Source organism: Crotalus tigris, unplaced genomic scaffold (genome assembly GCF_016545835.1).
Source record: "Crotalus tigris isolate CLP2741 ecotype Arizona unplaced genomic scaffold, ASM1654583v1 scf7180000017725.2566008, whole genome shotgun sequence".
NCBI classification, from domain to species: Eukaryota; Metazoa; Chordata; class Lepidosauria; order Squamata; family Viperidae; genus Crotalus; species Crotalus tigris.
This window is the reverse complement of record NW_024096593.1, coordinates 2,295,610-2,315,705: the sequence shown is the minus strand read 5'-3', so window position 1 is coordinate 2,315,705 and position 20,096 is coordinate 2,295,610. Positions and strand designations below refer to the sequence as shown.

General features: G+C 37.7%; 1 protein-coding gene across 4 annotated transcripts in view; it reads left to right on the top strand.

Moving 5' to 3' along the window:
* Positions 1 to 571: 571 nt before the first annotated feature.
* Positions 572 to 20,096, top strand: part of SLC10A7 (solute carrier family 10 member 7) — a 167,307-nt gene continuing 147,782 nt past the window's right edge. Inside the window, exons 1-5 of one of the 4 annotated variants that reach the window (XM_039339001.1) lie at positions 1,135 to 2,557; positions 6,404 to 6,486; positions 7,406 to 7,542; positions 8,950 to 9,025; positions 13,248 to 14,176. In XM_039339001.1, coding sequence (XP_039194935.1) covers positions 2,458 to 2,557; positions 6,404 to 6,486; positions 7,406 to 7,542; positions 8,950 to 9,025; positions 13,248 to 13,262 — 411 coding nt within the window. In that variant the 5' untranslated portion in view covers positions 1,135 to 2,457 and the 3' untranslated portion in view covers positions 13,263 to 14,176. Of the gene's footprint in view, positions 2,558 to 6,403; positions 6,487 to 7,405; positions 7,543 to 8,949; positions 9,026 to 13,247; positions 14,177 to 20,096 lie in introns of those variants that run through there. The other 3 variants (XR_005556198.1, XM_039339000.1, XM_039339002.1) reach the window with 3 other exon arrangements.

Genomic DNA, 20,096 nt, shown 5'->3' with positions numbered 1-20,096 from the left:
TGCTACTCCCTTTTATTCTATTGGCTTTTGAAAGCCAATAGAATAGACTCTCTTGAATAGAGTCTAATTCTATTGGCTTTCAAAAGCCAATAGGAATTGTCCAGGCTGTCTCTGCCCTGCTGAGCCCGCCAAAAGTCCCATTCTGCAAACGGTGCTGCAAGTTGTCTGCAGCGAAGGCGAGCTGTCTGGAAGTTTCCACCCCTCCCTGCTGAGCAACTACTAAAAATGTAAGTAAAAGAGGGCCAGGGGTGGGAGGTGGGAGGGCGCAGGGAGGGTTGCTGGCACACGTGGGGCCTGGCGGGTGCCTTACCTCCCTTGGGCTGGGCCAGCTGGTGGCCAAGCCGGTGGTCTGCCTGCGCCATCTCTGCCACTTGCCAGCTACGCCTCGGCTGGCGCAGGGGGCAGCACCACGCATGCACGGCGCTCCCGGGCAGGGAAAGTCCTCGACTTATGACCGGTTGGGTAGTCCTCAACTTATGACTGGTTGGGTAGTCGACTTACGACCGGTTGGGGTCGCGGCATTAAAAAGGTTGAGAACCACTGCACTAGAATATACATATAAGTATCTTAATCTTTTAATAGGGAGTAGTTTTCCTTGAAGTCAGGTAATTCTATTTCTGTGAATGCATATTGGACTGCACCACTATTTAAATAGAGAGTATAATTAAATTAAAATGTATGAAATAGTGTTTCATTTTTGTGGGTGTGTTGCTTTTATCAGATTATACAACTGTTGTAGAACAGGTGAGTGATAAAAGTAAATCCTTGACAAAGGTGATCAGCAAATATGACACTCCCCAAGCTGGTGTCCTTCAAAAGTTGAAACTAGAGCTTCCAGAATTGCAGCCCAGCCTTTCCCAGCAGCCTGATTGGGAATTGTGGCAGTTGTCATCCGTATATTATAAATTGGGAGAGCAGGGAAAAGAACTAAAGAGGCCAAGAAAATCCTAATGCTTATGAATGCATCACAGCCCTTAAAGACCAGACCAGAAGGTACCTTGCAGGAATTTCCAAAGCACGTGTGGCCTGTCCTTTCTCCATTGAACACTTAGGAATTCTGACCACATTACCCATTATGGCCAATTTAATGGGTAACGACGGCATAGATTAGTTGATATTGCAATATTTTTCTTCCTGTGGTGCTTTAAAATTTATTTATTTTTGTTCTCTGTAAATTGCCATGAGGATTGAGACAGCAAATCAATTACATGCATGCAGGCGTAATAAACGATAAGCTCTATTTCGAGATTTTGTTTTGGCTCAGAACCGCATAGTCCACCCCCAGGGATCAGGACTAAAATTGCGGCTGCAGAAAGGAGGGAGTCAGCGCCGAGTTCAAGAGGCAGAACCAGGGACGGAGATTTTCCCCAACCTGTTCCTGCAGCTCTTTCTCTCTCTCCCGCCCTGCATAAAATTCTTCGATGAACTCGCTGTATGAACTCACACAAGATCGCATCACCCAGGAAGGAAAGAAAAAAAAAATATTCTTCACTATTGCAAAGAAAACAAAGTAATCTCTCAGCACTGGTTAATTTTGCGCGGCTAACTAATATTGAAACAAATCCAAACAAGTCGTGCCCTTGTGACTCTATATGCCCACGATTCACAGTCTTATACAGGAAAGGAATTCCGGCCGCTTTTTAATCATCAACCGCTTAGATGCGCGCGCCCACACGACCCCTAACTCTCTGCTCGCCCTCCAGAAGTGCGAGTCCTGCGACACGTGTCTCACGCCAGGAATTGAAAGTACAGTCCCGCCCTCCGGCCCGTTCTCACGCTAAACGCCGTGCGTCACAAGGCGAACGTAAAGCTTCGAAGAGGCGCGCAGCCCTTTCATCACCACTGGACGTTTCCAATTCCTTTTTCTCCTGCCGCTGGCGAGAATGGCTTGCTGGCTCTCCTCCGACTGTCAGTTGCTGAGGAAGGGCTGAGGTGCAGGATTCCTGCACTTTCCGGCATTTCCTTCCTGCTTGGAGAAGTACCCGAGGTGGGCTCAGCCAACCTTCATCCTGCTTCAGAGGCACTCTTCTTAGGACCCAGTTCTTCCGGTGCGCTCATTCAGATAGCGTTTGGTGGCTGCTTGGGTCGTCCCGCCCCTCGGTGGGGCTCTCCGATGGGTGCCGAAACTCCTAGTCGCGGCGGCCTCCTAGGCCCTGCCTGGTGGAGTTGCTGCACTCGTGCCTCCTTCTTGCCCCCCCCCCAGTGAGGCTAAGTGCGCGCGAGTCTATTAGCAGTCGCGTGGTAGTGATGGCGGCTTTCAGAGAGCCTGTTCCTGTCACTGGATACTTACCAGCGGCGGCGGGAGCGGCGTTTAACTGGTTTGGCTGCGGCCGGCGGCACGTTGCAGAGCCGCTCTGCGGGAGGGCCCGAGGGAAGTCCTGACTAACTCTCCTCCCGCCCTCCTTCCTCGCTGCTCGCAGCCGCCGAAGTCTCTCGGCCAGCCCCGCCGCCGCTGCCATGGGCATTCTGGACAGGCTGAGGAAGGACTGGTTCATGCTGGGGATCGTCCTGGTCATCACCATCGCCAAGCTGGAGCCGGCCTTTGGGGTGAAGGGGGGTAAGTCTGCCGGGGGAGCTCCCGCCTTCCTTGCCGGTCCTGGCCACCTCTTTCCCACTCGGGGCTCGCTTGTTTGCAAGCAAGGAGAGAATTGGGCAGGGCTGCCCCGGGTCCCAGCCGAAGCCTTGTCGCTGTAGCCCCCCAAATCGGGACTGAGTCGGGCGGGGGCATCTCTGCCTGAGCAATGCAAGAGTTCGCTCTTCGTAACGGGGCAGCGCCATTGGAGTCCAGCTGCCAAATCACCTTCCTCTCGCTTCGAATCGTTTCCAACCATTCCTTGCAAATAATACCGGCTCTGCATCTTAGCATTCCTTCAGTGGACGGTCGGAGTTTCCCGGACTCAAAACTCCCAAAGTTGCAGTGACACGTTGCACGCCGAGCGAGCGAGCCCGTAGAGATTCCACTTCCGCGTGGAAGGATCCGGCTGCAGTTGTAGCAAGAGACAACTCCTGTGTGTTTCAGCTGCTGTCAAAAGTAGGGATAAAGACGCTCACCCACCTTTAGGGAAGGCAGTAGCGCCCCAGTTACAGGACTTAAGGATATGCAAGAAGTGTAGAAACTTCAAAGTCGTTCAAGCAATAGAAATTCTTATTTGAAGAACAGTTCATAAATGGTTGTCAAATTTGATCAACTATTCCTAAATTAGAAAATGAGTGTGCTTACCAACAGCCATTACATTTAACCACTTTCTTGAACTCTTTTTTTTACCTGTGTGTATATACAGGACACCTACCCATCCACCTAACCATACCATTCTATTTTTATTATCAGTTTCTATACTACCCCAATCTTTTCACTTTGGATAAGCCAGATGAATCTCAAACAGCCCAAAGATGATTTTTCACTAGGCAACTAGGACTTTCTTGTCAAGAATGTCCAGTTGCCTTGTGAAAAAACGTCTTTGGGGCAACTATGACCTGGATGACTGAGAATCTCCATAGACAATCTCGAACAGCAATCTCAAAAACATCCAAATAATATAATAACCATAACAAGAGGCAAGGGTAACTTTATATCTGTATTTTTAGTAAAATACCAGTTTAGTGTAGTGATTAAGGCATCAGACTGGAAACTAGGAGACCATGAGTTCTAGTCCCTCCTTAGGCACTAAGCCATCTGGGTGACTTTGGCCCAGTCATTTTCTCCCAGCCCTAGGAGGGAGGCAATGGCAAACCACTTCTGGAAAAAAAAAACTTGCCAAGAAAACTGCAGAGACATGTTCAGGCAGTTTCCAAGAATTGGATACATTTGAATGGAAGAAAAAAATACTCCCCACTAGACTTCTACCTCATCAAAGGCCTTCTTCCAAAGGAAGATTTTTAGAGGCTTCTAAGATCATGATGGAAGGAATCAAACTATCTCCAAGGAAAGTTAACACAACAACAGAAAAGGGTCAGGGACAAAGTGTTCCATAAGGCTACAGTAGATAAAGCTTGGCTTCCAGTCCATAACACCTCACTTCACATGCAGTGGAACCTTTCATTATCTAACAGGACAGGTAGCTTTATTTTAGGTAACACAGCCCTTAAGTTATATACAGTGTTGGTCACTATCTACTATATTATGCAGTACTGAAATCAGATTGTGAGACATGTCTGTGCATGTGATCTGCACTTAATGCATTTCCTGTTTTGTGACAGAAAGAGAAATGATTCACTGAAGATGCTGTAGTGTTTTCTATCTACACTCTTTACAGTTACTTGTAAACTTTTGATAGGTAGAGAGATCATTCTGATGGTGAGAAATAAATTGTCTTAAAGTGCATGTTTGAGTATTTCCAAAACACTACTTTTACAATAATAAGATATGTATTGCCATCTGCCAGCTTTTTTTGCATGAGTTTCTGTATTGTATACCATTTTTCCTAAACCTCATGAGAAATTAATGCTTTTTCCTAAAGTGATTTTAATGATCACTTCTACTTATATTGATATAGTTGAGGAACGTGAAATATTGTGCATAGAAGTTATATAGGCTCAAAGTAAATCTCCCAAGGTTGCTTTAAGTAATTATTTCTCATAAATTCTATAGATTCCATTGCATTTCTTGTGAGACAAAATAGAGTGAATGTAGATTTTTTTTATTTTCCAAATTCACTTTTTTAAATGTTCCTACAAGTGGGGATTTTGTGGGATTTTGATTTATTTTAGAAACCTGGTATTTTTAAATAAATATTTTTCAGAAAAGTTTATGCTGTCCTGTTTTATTTAATTACAAATGTTTTCAAATGCAGCCTGCATACCTCTTAAGCAGGCTTTTGATAACCCCCTTTCTTCTTTTCCAGAAATATCTTTCAAAATATGGCCCTCTGATGTCTTTGTAATTAGATATTCCTGATAGTGGGCTGCAGATGTTTGACTTTAATAGTACAGTACTGACTTTTATGTGGTTATATAATTACACTATATTTTGCCTCTCTTAAAATACAAGCAGTGATCATATGCAACAAACCTGAATCTAAGAAAAAAAAATAAAAGTTAAAGTATTCAGATTATTGTAGTATCAAGGTGCCAAAACTGTGCCCCTCATGTTTCATTTTAATAGTTTGTTTTCTGGTTTTGTACTTAGAACTGCCTGAGGAATACTTCAGCCTGCATTACTTTTGGCTGCCAAGAAAACATTGGTGTTTTTCTCCCCCAATTATCAGAACTTAAAATAGTGCCAGTAATGTTGTTATATAAGTGTTATGAGTACCTATTACCCTGTTTTTGTGTCATCAGAGATAATCAGTATTATATGACATTTTGCAGATTCCTATGTGAGGCAAAACTTAAAAGCAACCAGAAAGCACTCATGTCTGTTCCCCACATTCTGTTCCTTTCTAAACATTGCCTCTAGTGAATAATGGTGTGACAATTACCTAACTTTTCTTCTTAAGCTGCAGAATAAAAAGGAACTTGGGTCTTTTACCATCTTCTGCTACTACCAGCTTTGTAGAAACATCATTCTCTTCATTTTATGTAAACTGACCTTGTTCACTCTAAATTTGGACTTTCGGCATTACCTACAATGGTTAAAATTAGTAAAAACTTGCTTTAAAGTGCATGTCCAGATCTTGAATCTCTATTCTTCGTTATGCAAATATAGTTTAAGATGGCATAAAATGGAAATTATGTAATTAACAAGAAACAATCTAGAGATCTAGACCTTATGGCTGGCTTTACTGACTTACATTATTGCTCTTAATTATAACGTTATTGTTAGTTATGACATATGTTTTTGTAACCTGTATATAGTGGTACCTTGCTATTCATCGTTAATTGGTTCTGGGATGTGCGCTAAGTACTAAGAATGATGAATACCAAACAGTTTTTTCCCATAAGGAATAATATAATGACTCACAAGGTAGCCAATTCTGACAAATTCTAGCTCGTACGTTGAGTACCAAACAAACAATGAGTATGGGGCAAAATTTTCATATCAACATGCATTGAGTACCAAATTCGATGAGTTTCAAAGCAGTTGAGTGCCAAGGTACCACTGTACCACTTTGTGCTCTGCTTCTAATCTGTCTAATAATCCTACATTTTTTTTATTATTAAACTAATAAAAAAGAAAAACAAAAAAATAATCCTACAATTTTGACATAGCCTCTGTGCTGATTAAACTGTACTATTTATATCATTGTCTTTTTTACTCTTTCTGCTGTTGGAGAGAGAAAAGAGTTCTTATACCCAGTTTGGCTAATGCTTCCAGTCTGGGAATTCTTAAAATTGTGGTTTCAACTTCTCTATAGAATGCACAGTTGGAGAATTTCTTAATAGCCATCTATAAACGTTAAAGGGAAGACTTACAAAAATTAGTTGCTTTTGTTTACTCTTGGTTCAAATACGTTTTCTCTTCCAGGACCATTGAAACCAGAAATCACCATCACATATATAGCTGTCTCTGCTATATTCTTCAATAGTGGACTATCCCTGAAAACAGAGGTACTGCAAACTGAATATTCATCTTTTATTTATTCATTTGCTATTTAAATAGTAACAAAATTCTGGGTTATTTTAAAAGTCTGGTAGTAAGGCCACATTTTAAAATGATGATATTATAATTGAACACTGTTGGGGTGTGTGTGTCAGTCTTTCTCATTTTTAACTTCAACTTCAGAATTCCCCAACTGATATGTCTTTTTTTTAACCCCATTTTTAAAATTTATATCAGCATAATCTGTGGCATAGATATGTCTTGAGATGGCCGTTTTATAAAAGAGCACAAAAGTAGTTTATGTGGGTTGTTTCTTGTTAACCCTCAAATTTCCATGCATATATTAAAATTACTGTATTTTCCGGTGTATAAGACGACTTTCTAAAGCATGCAAATCGGCTCCCAAGTTGGGGGTTGTCTAATATGCCGAGTCGTCTTATACGCTGGAAATTACAGTAGTTTCCGGCGTATAAGACGACTTTCTAGGTATGCAAATCGGCTCTGAAGTCGGGGGTCGTCTTATACGCCGAGTCGTCTTATACGCCGGAAATTACGGTATTTGTGCTATGCATTTATTTAATGAGGATGGAAGATCTGTACCATATGAAAAAATACTATTTTAAAGGCTTTTTAGTACAGCTACTCACTCCAAATATATAGTCATGTTTTTTTTTCCTTTTATATGTGTGTATGCTAAAATGGACTGAAATCATTTCAATGAAATGTATGAATAACTTAAAAATGAAATAAATAAAATATTCAATCTGTACTTAATTATTTTAGACAATGCCATGTTATATTTTTGTGTATTGAGTTTAGAAACAGATTTTTTGAAAGTGTGTGCACCTAATACATTTAATGATACTAACATGAGTCTAACTTCAGCTATTAAAACTGCAACCTTTTTCTTTTCCTTTTGTTTTGCAGGAGCTGACAAGTGCTTTGATGCATGTAAAATTGCATCTTTTTGTACAGATCTTCACACTTGTGTTCTTCCCAACAGTTATATGGCTGTTTCTTCAGCTCCTATCTATTACATCTATAAACGAATGGCTTTTAAAAGGGTATGTTTTAAGCAATGAACTATTTATTGCTGCTCTTTCAGTAATGCACTTCCAGTAACGCTAGCATTTTTTTAAAAAAATAGTGAACTTATTTTTTGTGCCAATTAGTGGTTTGACACTTACTGTTAGATTACTCTTTCAGAATTTTTATACCACATATACTTAGGCTTGGCAACAAATTTTATATCTAGAGACTTACAAATCATGACTCTTTTTAACATACCTATGGTATATTTGCTGACCACTTACAAAGAGTAGTAGACTAGGAATACAGTAAGACATGGTAGAATAGAAAGATAAATGTTGTGTGTTCATGAAATAGCATACTGAATTGCAAAACACAATTTTGTAGAGATTTCTTTTTCAGCATTTTGCATTATTTTTCATTATTTCAAATAGTGACTTCAGAAGTTCCTTATAGTCACTGTTATTCAAAATTTTGAATTTTATTTAATATGCAAATATGTTCACTGACTAGTAGTCATAGAAAACTGAAAAATAAGTGCATAGGTATCAACCTCAACAAAAATATCAAGAACTATCAAAGCAGATGGTATAATTGTTTAATGAAAATGGAAAGAAGAAAGTCATATGTTTATCTAGGAATGTATTGTGATGATACAATGATGTCTACAAAGGAACTATGATACATTCCTCCATGTAGTAGATTTGCAGGTTATTGAGTAGTTGAGGACAATAAAATTTGAATGATGAAAGTTATCAAGAATTTTAGCTTGAGCCTCAGTAATACTCAAATCACTTTAATATAATTTGTCTGAAAATTAATTACATGAAAAGCAATACTTTGTAACAGGAAGGTTTTCTTCTCCTCTTAGTTTGTTCAGATTTGAATGGTTTGAAGTTAGGAAGAAACTTCAATTCTGGTACAGACCAGATTTCCTCATTCACTTTTACCAGGGAATTCTCTAAATAAATGTTTTTGGGTGTACATATCTTTTTTTTCCTGTGCAGGGGGCATCTACAGAGTTGGTTAAAAAACGTTAAGGGCATCATTCCTCCTTATGTTCATGAGACAATGCAATGCACATTAAAAAGGGCTGGGGCTTTGATTGCATGGTTATACCTGCAATGCTGACTTTTTGGAACCTGTTATTTGGACACCTCTAGTGAAGACAGAAAGCCTTGGGTACCCTAGCAATGGAATATTTTCTGGATGATATCCAGTGTGTACAATTGCTATAAATAATAAGAAAGTTTTTCAGAGACATTTGATCAGCTAATTATTTGTAAGCACAAGATTCAGAAGTCATTTACTTTACATTTTACATTTATTTTACTTAGTCTATTAGCAAGTAGTACACTGCTGTGCCCCTTCTCTTGTATGGAACATTTGGAGATTAATTAGAAAAAATAAAGTTCGTATTCCTTTATCCTTCTTTCCTCTAGTTTGCAGACAGTAGGCTGCATGCCTCCACCAGTATCATCAGCAGTGATTTTAACAAAAGCTGTTGGGGGGAATGAGGTAAGATTTTTACATTTTGTTTTCTCATTACTTGTTCTTTTTTAAATGCTGTACTCTTGTACAAAAATATTTTTTACTAGGCAGAGTTGTTTGGCAGTACATGAAATAATGCTTCCTAAGCTTGGTAGTGTCACTGCATTTTTAAAAACACATACTTTTTATTTATATGTAAAAACATTCACAATATACAGTAGTATTTTAGGGGGAGAAAGAAGGATTTTGCCACCAGATAAAACAATATATTTGCATTGCAGGGATTTAAACTACACCTCTTTTTAAAAAGAGCATACATTTCTCAAATTTTGAGCAACGGGCTCATTTTAACATATCAAAATAATTTTCGGCAAAACTTAGCTTGCTTAAAATTACATTTTAATTACCTTTTAAATTAAATAAATTTGAATAGATCTTCAACCTTTGTGGTTATTACCTATGCACATAGGTACAGAAACAATGTGGCTTGAGGGTATCTCGCCTTTTAAAAATTTAAGTGATTGAAACATGAATGAAGCACAGAATGAAACACATTCTGGTGAGAGAGAAGTTTCCTGAGGATGGGCTCTAGGACCAGTCTGAAAGCTCGGAAGACTAAATCTCTGGTCCTGGTGATTGGATACTGAATGATTGGATTGGATACTGAATGAAACATTTTTTCGTAAAGAAAAGTATCAAAAGTAGCATTTGCTTATTTAACAATCATATTTCCAAGGCATTGTGCCAGGTACCTTAGTGTTGGACATATGTTGGCTGAAAGTAGGAGGGAGGATCCTCTTTTCTTATTTTGCAGTGAGATGGTGATTTTCCTAATTGCATAATTGCTGAATCAATTGTTGAGTAGTTACAAAAAGAAAAACAATGATGCCCTATCTGGAAACAATAATCTTGTCATTATTTATTATTAGAAATTTTGTTTGTTGTATGTTTTATAATTTCTCTTATAATGCATCTTGTTGCCATCTCCCTTTACCTGGTATTTTAGTTCATGTATCAGATGAAGAGGACTAAATCCACAAAAGCATACATATTTACATTTCTTTAGAAGAATAAGAGAAAACTCTTTAATAAGATGATGTTTTTCATTAGACCAACTAATATTTTATAAAGTAATCTGGTAGCTTTACTTTTTCCAGAGCTGTTGTCAAGCTAGATGTTAACATTTTTAGATTATTGGTAAGGTGACTGTTTTGAAAAGGTCTGACTTGTTTGGCAGCCATTCTGATGATTTATAATATCCAGCAAAAACTCCATAATGTTTGAAATAATGTCTCTTAATTAAAATGAATTTAATGTATAACTGTCTCACAAAAGCTTTCCATAGTTAATGATGATGCTACCTTTGCCAACTTAGATCCATTGTAATAGTAACATCAATATGGCTTTTGTGTTACAATGATCCTTTCATAATTTTACAGAATAGTGCATTAGAAAATCACAATTACAGTCCATTTCCAGTTACAGTTAGAAATATTCTTGGTCTAAAATTGTGGAAAATTCCAGGTATCAAGTGAGCTAAAGAACCAGTGATCTAACTTTGCAACTAGCTAATTCCTATTTTCTTATGTGAAATGATTTGCTTTATAGACAAAGAATTATTGGGGAAGGATAAATACAGTAAATTTAAAATGGAAATAATGCTCAAGTTTAGGGATGAGCAAATTACCCCTTGGACAGAACAAGATAAGCATAGATGAGCTGTGCACTGATCAAAACTGTATACTCTGTATGCTTTGTTTTGTCCAGAATTGGGGATGGGAGATAGAATCTGAAAGTACAGGTAGTCCTTGAGTTATGACCACAATTAAGCCCCAATTTTCTGTTGCTAAGCAGGACAGTTGTTAAGTGAGTTTTGCCCCATTTTATGACCTTTCTTGCCATAGTTGTTAAGTGAATCACTGCAGTTCTTAAGTTAGTAGCCTGGTTGTTAAGTGCATCTAGCTTCTCCATTGATTTTGCTTATAAGAAGGTTGCCAAAGATGGTTACGTGACCTTGAGAGACTGCAATATGGGTCAGTTGCCAAGCATCTGAATCTTCATCATGTGACTATGGGGATGCTGCAGTGGTCGTAAGTCAGACATGTCAAACACAAGGCCCGGGGTGGATGCTGCCCGCAAAGTGGTTTCATGTGGCCCGCAAAGCCATCCTGGAAAAAGTGAGGGAACAGTCCCTGCTGCCTTGCCCTGGCCCAGGCCAGCTGGGAGCCAATGTGCAATTTTGTGGTGGCCATCTATGCTGAAACGCATTCAGTCTTAGCTCCACAAGGCCATCTGGAAAGAGCGAGGAACCAGCCCCTATCGTGTTGGCCCCGCCCCCTGGGTGCATGCTGGGGAAGTGTCACCCTGTGAGGAATGAAGAAATGGACCATGCCTTGGTGCTTGCCCCAGTCCCACCCCCTTCTGCCAGAGACCCTCAGATCTGTCCCATTCCTGCCCAGACCCCCACAGGCACCCTTGACGTGATGTAGAGCTGGCCATGCCCATCCAGTAGGTCACACCCACTCCATCCACGTCCACCCAGTAGGCCGCACCCAACCTGGCCACACCCACCCAGCCTCCCCGAGGACAACTGCAATGCTGATGCGGCCCTCAATGAAATTGAGTTTGACACCCCATCGTAAGTGAAAAATGTTATAAGTCACATTTTTTCAGTGCAGTTGTAACTTCAAATAGTCACTAAATGAACTGTTGTAAATCAAGGACTACCTGTATAAGGTTCCAGCTGGGAAAATGAATCTGGATCTGCCATTCTGCTATTCTAGTTAAAATTTATCTTTAAAATTGATGACATCCAGGTAGGGAAGGGATTTAGGATTTCCATTCAGAAACTCCAACTATAGTACATCTTTACTATCATTAGATGGTAGTAAAAAGTCTTTTGTTCCCACTGTGTCTATTTACTGCCATCCAGTGTCATCCTGGATCTCTGCTTCAAAGTCCTGCCCAAAATTTACATATCTGCTCTGGTTTCTGGATTAACAGTAACTGCAGCAGATAGGCTATTATGAATCCCACAATTGAAAAAAATCAGTTTGTCTAGAATAGAGCAATGAAACTTATGGAGAGCCATATGTTTGCTTTGTACATCAAGCAATGTAGATTTTACATTCCTTGCACACTTCAATCAGACATATATTCTATTTGGTTTTATGTTTTGCTTCTCTTAATCTCAGATTTTTCCAAAATCTTAAATTCCAAAGGTGCTTTTCCAAAAGGCAACTAGACTTTCTTGGGGTTTTTTCCCCTTGAAAACATTTCGTTTCTCATCCAAGAAGCTTTTTCAGTTCAGTCTTTCAGAACTGAAGAAGCTTCTTGGATGAGCAGCAAAACAGTTTCAAAGAAAACCCCCTAATAAAGATCAGTTGGCTTTTGGAAAAACATCTTTGGGACAACTGTGACGTGGATAATTGAGAATCTCCATAGCCAAAATCTTAAGATTATTCTATCACAGGGCAGGCCTTGGCTTTTGAACTGTCAAAAATATACAAAGAAATCTCATGTAGAATGAACTCAAAAATGGAAGTGAGGCGAGGGAAGTGTTCAGAATATTGTTTCTAGAGTTCTTTCTAGAAACTAAGCACTGATGATGTTAGCTAGTTAGGGCAATTAAATGTCTGCAAGAAAACAAGCTCAGAGAGCACCAAAGACTCCTAGAGTTCTTTCTATCCAGTAATAGCAGCTTTATTCTAGGTCATGTGCCTTAGAGAAAGCATTCTTAAGAACAAAATAGCAGCATTCCTAGTCACTGTCCAATTCCTGGATATGCTTGTGAATGACCCTGGGCAGTGATGCAACCATTCTGGCCTTCCTGGATCTCACAACAACTTTCAACATCATTGACTATGGTATCCTTCTGGACAAGCTGGATATTACCCTAGGATTCTTTGAGAGTATCCAGAGTATTACATATCTTGCTCTTGGTGTGATCTTGGTTGCTTGACTCCTCCTAAGGAGAATAACAATGGAGTTGAATTGCCTTAATTTGTATACCATCTGTCTGATAATGGTAAAGTCCAGCTCTTTGGAAATAGCTGTGTAACCCTTTTCCACATTTGTACTGATTATCATCCCATTGATAAAAACAACTTTAATTTCATGTTCAAAGGAAATGATAATCCTAAGAAGTTTACATATTTTTGCCACACACAAATAGGTAGCTTCGAATCATTTTTACCAATAAATAAATAAACAAATGTAATGGTTTTTTTTTTACTCATTTGTTTAACAGGGTTCTCTCCTATGAGCCCAGGAAAAGGAACAGCTTTTTTAAAGTAGAGCCAACATGTGAAGGAAATAATTCCATACTCTTGCCAAAGTTGCTTTTTCATTTTGGATGTGAATATCTACAAAACAAGAATTGTGAAGCATATTAATATTTTTTGTTTCATGTGTTATGCCTGAGCTTGTTCTATGACTCTATGAATCTAATTGACTGAAAATAGTTGGTCATATTCTTGGGCTTAAAGAGAGAGAAGAGAAACATATTTTCTTCAAGTCCTTCTTAACAAATGACAGGATCCTGGATGACGGTTACTGTCATCAGTGGCAAGTTACCTCTACTTCCTTTCTGACAGTGACAGCATGATTTATTAATTATTTTCAAGTTTGACATGGCTTGACCACATTTGTTGAAAATATCCCTGTAGATTTGGTGTTACACCTTTAAATTTATATTAAATTTGTCTTATTTTTGTTATTCAGAGTTCAAATGATAATACTTAGTATAAAGATATTAGGCTTTTACACAAAGCCATCAAATCTAAAAGCATTTTAGTAGAGAAATCTTGACAGGTCTCTTGGGATAAAATAAATTATTTCATGTGAACTTTTAAGTCATAGACCAAGGTCACAGCAGCTGGAGTATATTTGAAAAAGGTTTCATCTCTGCTTGGAAAACAAATGAAACCTCTCATCATTTAAATTTAAAATGATAGCTTTAACAGACTTATCACGACTGGCAAAATATCAAGTTCGTAGGGGGCATGGTGGACTCTGAAATTGTGTAAGAATAGATCAGGAGATTATGCTGATCTTTTTCCTCCTTTGCAGTCTTGATAAAAACAAGAGTTCACAAAGATCAGAGTCTTTGTAATAGTGTGCTCTCGAATAAAATCAGAATTCATAAAGTAGAAAGGTTTTGTTTATATTTAGTCTGCTTTGATTTCTTTGTGATAATATTTTCTCTTATTTTCTTAGAGAAACAGTTTATTTTGAAACATCAGTTAAAATGTACTGGAAATATTTTTATTATGTCCGATGCTTTTTCAGTTCATTTTCTGTATCACAACAGACCTGTGAGATGAAAGTGTGATTGGCTTGGGTGCGACCTGTGTGCACAGAGCTGTAAAATTTTGGAACTCGAAACTACAGTAATATTCAAACCCATGTAGAAACCTTCATCCCTTGATGTATTCAGAATCCTTTAGTCAGGATGTTGTAGTAGAGCATCTTTCATGATCAACAGGGAGATTACATGACATACACAGGGCAAGTCTCAGTTAAACCTAGATGGTTAAATCTGCACATATTTCTTTCTTGTAAGGCTGTTTGCTGCCAAATACATAGTTCTTAAAGATGGGATAATTCCATGGAGAATATAATGAGCAGTCTTGGCATAAAACAATACAGTCCTTTGCAGTGATAGAAAAGTGTTACTTAACTTGGGACAGGAGCCTCCCAGGGCAAACCTGCGAAGAGGAGAAAGGAAGGAAACTCTTTCATTCTTGACTGTTTTTTCCTATTTTTTTCCCATTTGTGCAGCCAGACTAACGGTAAATGTTCAAGAACCATGCTGAGATGATTTTAGGTATCCTACCAACTAGGAACCTGCTGAAAGAACCTAAAAGAGAAAAGCAGAGATTGGAAGAACAATTTTCAGGTTCTTTGTATCTTACAGAACTGTTCCCTGATGGTTGAACAAATCCTCAAAAAACAATTTTTTTTAATGTTACATATAAATTATTAATTTTTTTTTAGGAAAAATGGCATTATCTAGACCAGTGGTTCTCAACCTTTTTAATGCCGTGACCCCCAACCGGTCGTAAGTCAAGGACTACTCAACTGGTCGAAAGTCGAGGACTACTCAATGGTGCAGAATGGGACTTTTGGCGGGCTCAGCAGGGCAGAGACAGCCTGGACAATTCCTATTGGCTTTTGAAAGCCAATAGAATTAGACTCTATTCAAGAGAGTCTATTCTATTGGCTTTCAAAAGCCAATAGAATAAAAGGGAATAGCACAGCTAAGGAAAAGAGGGAAAAAATGGCGGACTGCGTTGTTTGGCGACCCCCGTGAAATGGTCGTTCGACCCCAAATGGGGTCCCGACCCACAGGTTGAGAACCACTGATCTAGATTGGGAAAAGGAAGTAAGCAATAAAGAAATGAAAGGCATTAACTAAGAAAGGGAAGTAACATAGAACTAAAGCTAGTCAATATAACACAGTTTATGCTGTAGCTTTCTATCCTTGTTAATTGTCTGGTTTCTACTTTGTGTGTGTACTGTTTCGGTGTTTTTTATGTTTTGAATATCTCATTCCTCTCCTCCTCCCCCTCCCTCTCCTCCTTTTCTCTTCCTCCTCTCCTTCCCCCTCCCCAGTATTAACTCCATCCAACATAATCTTCTTGGTTTTTCCCATCCTCTCAACCCATTGAGCCTTCTTTTCTTTGTTTAGAGCAATGTTTCTCAACCTTGACAATTTTAAGGCATGTGGACTTCAACTCCCAGAATTCCATAGCCAGCATTGCTGGCTGTGGAATTCTGGGAGTTGAAGTCCACATGCCTTAAAATTGTCAAGGTTGAGAAACACTGGTTTAGAGGGAAAAATAATATTTACCACATTAAAGTGAACATCTGAATGTAGCTGCTGTTTTGTCCAGTAAGTGTATGGCTAGATTAATATATTATGCTAATCCACAATATAGTATGTTTGGTATTGGCTTAATATGTTATGTGAACCTGGCCATTTTGATAGGTAAAACCATTATATGTGACTTTGCATAACATGTGAATCCAGCAAGGTGTGAATTATTAATGAACTGTGCTAAATAAATTCTTTAAATTTTATTAATTTTATTTTTATTATTAATTTTCTACTAATTTTACTTTTAGAGAAAGTAGATTATCTACCACATATATTCTGAAATTAAGCTCCATGTATATTATTAATATTTCTTATAACCTAATCATCTCACTATCTTGGAAATTATGTTGATTGGGAAAGAAGAAAAAATGATGCAGTATGTCAAACAGTATTAACTAGGATGAACTTGCAGAGGAACTTGTTTAAATTTCTTCAAAAAAATGGAAAAATGTTACTTTGAGCTTTTAATTAGCAGATGCCAGCTGCTCCAAGTAGAGAACACCTGTGCTACCTGAGGTATTAGGGACTTCAGAGCCCGGTCTTTTTGCACACCAATGAAAATGAGAAATAACTGATTTCTGTGGAGATGCTAATAGCCCTGGCTGCATTAGCGTTGTTCTCCTGATATATGGTCAGTCTTGAAAACTGAGCATAGTAATGTAAAACTTCAGAATTCTTGAGCAAAGCATTGGCAAGGAATTTTAGTTGTGATGATCAGAGTAATAGTTTCTTTCAACTCAGAGCAGATTTATCATCATTTTGTTAGTAAACATTAGCTGCTCTGTTCAGTTTAGTAATCCATTGTCCATATTTTTACACAGCTGTGTCTTACAAGGCAAGGAAACCCTTTCGTTCCAGTAGAAGAGAATACCTGCAGCTTAGGATTGGTCTATGACCTTTATTGTTTACTTGCAATTGTTTCATTACCCAACTAGATAATATCATCAGTGCACAAGATAACATTGTCAGAGCACTGATGTTACTTAATTGGGTAATGAAATGTCAACAAGCAAACAACCAAATTCAGAAAGCACCAAGGACTCCAAAGTCCTTTCCTCTTTTGATGGCCAAACATGGAAGAAGAAATTATCTAATGTTGACTAGCCTCTGCTGAAAACTTTCAATACCACTGAGTGTTTGCAGACTACAAGGCAGCAGTAATTCTACTTGCCATTGTCAACTATATTATCTCTAAATGTTTAAAAATAAAAACAAGCACCACATAGTATTAAATGGATTTTTGAGAGCAGAGAAATAATAAACTATTTTATATTTTTATTAGTACTGGCGTTTGTACCATTGAAGCATTTATTTTTTTTCCTTATAAATATAAGTGCAATATACACAAACATATCAAACAATGAATGTGTATTGCTTGCATTTTTTGTTTAGATTACATATAATGGGATAAATCTAAGGATTTTTCAGCTAGAAATTTTAATAAAAAATTAGATTGTAGGCATAACTGGATTATAATTGCTGCAGTTTTTTAACAATTTACTATGTATATCATGCTTCTTAGAGCTTAAATAAAAATAATTCCTTTCATGAGCTGCGTAGGTAGAAAAAAGGTGTCACTGATTAGTTTTAGGGTTTATACATTATCCAAACATCAGCAGTATTTAGTCTTTTTTTAAGGATAAAAAACCTACTTGTTATGTTGTACTTTTTCTGTATAGATATAGTGTGTGTCATATGTTAGGGTGAAAGTCCTAAATTAAACTGTATCGGATATTTTCTCTGTGTGAGAAAATATCTCTAAGCCTAGGTAAGTATAATATATAAATACTTGAGTATCTTTTCCAAGGCTTTTCATTGCTACGCTAGTCTCCGTATTTCTTGACTGCTGGTTTCTTTACTGTTGATAGTCGCTGAACCTCTTATTACTTTAGTCTTCTTTATATTTTATCTTAGTGATATTTTTGTAGTGCTCCTTGCTTTCATTTTTAGAGCTTACAAATCATTTGCATTTTCAGCGGTCAAGTAGTACAGCTTACTAATGCTTCTCTCTCCAATTTTGAAGTCATTTTCATTTCCTTCCAATTCAGCTTCCATCAGTATATATTCTGCATATAAGTTGAATAAATACAGGGAGAGAATTTGCCAAATTGTCTATTTCACCATGTTCTATACAAACTTCCTGACCTGTGTGAGTTTTACATAAGCACAAGATGATATTCTGGAGTAGGCAAAAACTGCAATTATAGAAATAGCTACCAGTTTCTTAGCGTTTGGTTTATGTAGTGCCCTGCATATAAGTATGTGGAGAGAGAGGTAACTTTATCAAGAATGCAAATTGGCCTTCAGAAAAGCAGTGCACAAGACTTCCTATCTTTTCTCTAAATAGAAAATCTTTTAAAATTTTGCACATTATGGAATTGGTGTTTGAAATGAAATTACATATCCAAGTGATTTCAATAAAAGTCTATTGAAAAAGGAGTTATTTAAATCCAGATTAAGGAAGTAATGAGGCATTCTAAGGCTACTTTTTGGGAAAGACTTTATTAAATATGGAGCCAATACTTAAAAGGCCCTGCCTCTCATGCCAATTTTGATTATGATTGTGATGATGAAACTATTAACATAGTCTTTATGGCTTTATGGGTAAGGTTTGTTCTTTAGGCAGCAAGGTCCTAGATATTCTTTAATCAATATAAAAAACATTACAAGGCCAATAACTGCAAGAAAAACAACTTCTTTTTCCTGTGTGAAAATTTTAATAATAAGTGAAGCAAAATAGATCTGAAGTAGAATTATAGTAGCTATTCTAGTGTCCCCCACTCAGCAAATTGGGAATTCTTTATTTGCAGCAGTAAGAAGAAAAATACAGATTAACCAAAGAAAAATAAATCAGTATAGTATCACAAAAGGAATAATATTATATAAAATTTCATTTTTAAAAAATTGTTATTCTTTTCTTTCACAATTTTCTTCTACTGAGCATATTCTGTATTTTTTACAGGTACATTGTAGGAAGCTATTCCTTTCCCTTACATTGCTAAAGCAAAATGCTGTAGAGCATAAGCAGACCATATGATCCCAGCCTATAAAAATGTGAAGTCAGTTGTGATAATGCCAACTCAGTTGCAGAGTCTGCTAATACTGCACTGTTTTTTCCCTTGCCAGGAGCCTTCTTGCCTGGTGTCATTTCTTGTGCTCTTGTGGGATAAGATTAGTCTACAACAACAAAGTAGCCAGATGTCTGGTTCTAAGAGTGTCCCGGGGGTCAGGGTATGGTAGGCAACTGCAATCATTTGGGACTGAGATCAAAGGTACCTGAGAATTACTGATGGGCACATAGTGTGTGTCATGCCCATTATTGACAGTCTGTGAAAAATTGGTATCCCTAATTAACCCTTTTGTTAAAATTGAAAATCTAGTGTATTTGTGAATAAAAATAGGTTAATGATAGCAAGCAGGCATCCTTTCTACTGTGTATTACTTTATGATAGTCAAACTGCATAACGTCAGTTAGAATATTCTGTAATTTTATATTTTGTTAAAAATATGAACTTAGTTGGAAAAAACCCCAAAGTATAGCTTATCTGCTGTTTCCTCCAAGCACTATTTCTGATGAAAATATTAAGTAGATAATCAGCCTTCTGGAGAGAGAAAAAAGTCTAAATCTGATTATATATATATATTTTTAAAAATAAGACGTAAATAACAATTTGACGAACAAAACAAGTGCATTCACAGTATTTAAGTGAACACATGTATTGTCCAAGTCTGAAACCTCTCCTTTTGGCTCCATTCTATTCAGTCTTTGTTATCAAGAGTGTCATTAGTAGGCCAGTTGTTTGCATTTTAACGACTGCAACTTCCCTTTCTTTTATATAAAGTAATGTTAATGTTCTTTGATCTGAATGTAAGTGCATGGGGGGTGGGCATGAGTGGTTGTGTTCATGATGAAATTGCATTTGCAATTTATTGCCTCTGATACATGTTGAGCAATTTTAAGGGACAATTTTGAGTAAGCAGACATTTTTAAACCCCAGGAGGACCGTCCTCTGGAGTAATTTAAAGGACATAATTGATTTATCTGTTTCCAACTTGACAGCCTTACCATTTCCTTTCTTGCTCTCTCACTCTCACTTAGCAGCACTAAAGGAAAGGAGAATGGACTGATCATTACTGAAACTGTGCCTGATGTTAAACTTCTGTTTTTACAATCAGTGTCTGAAACCTTTTCTTATAAACTAACAGTTGATAATTTTC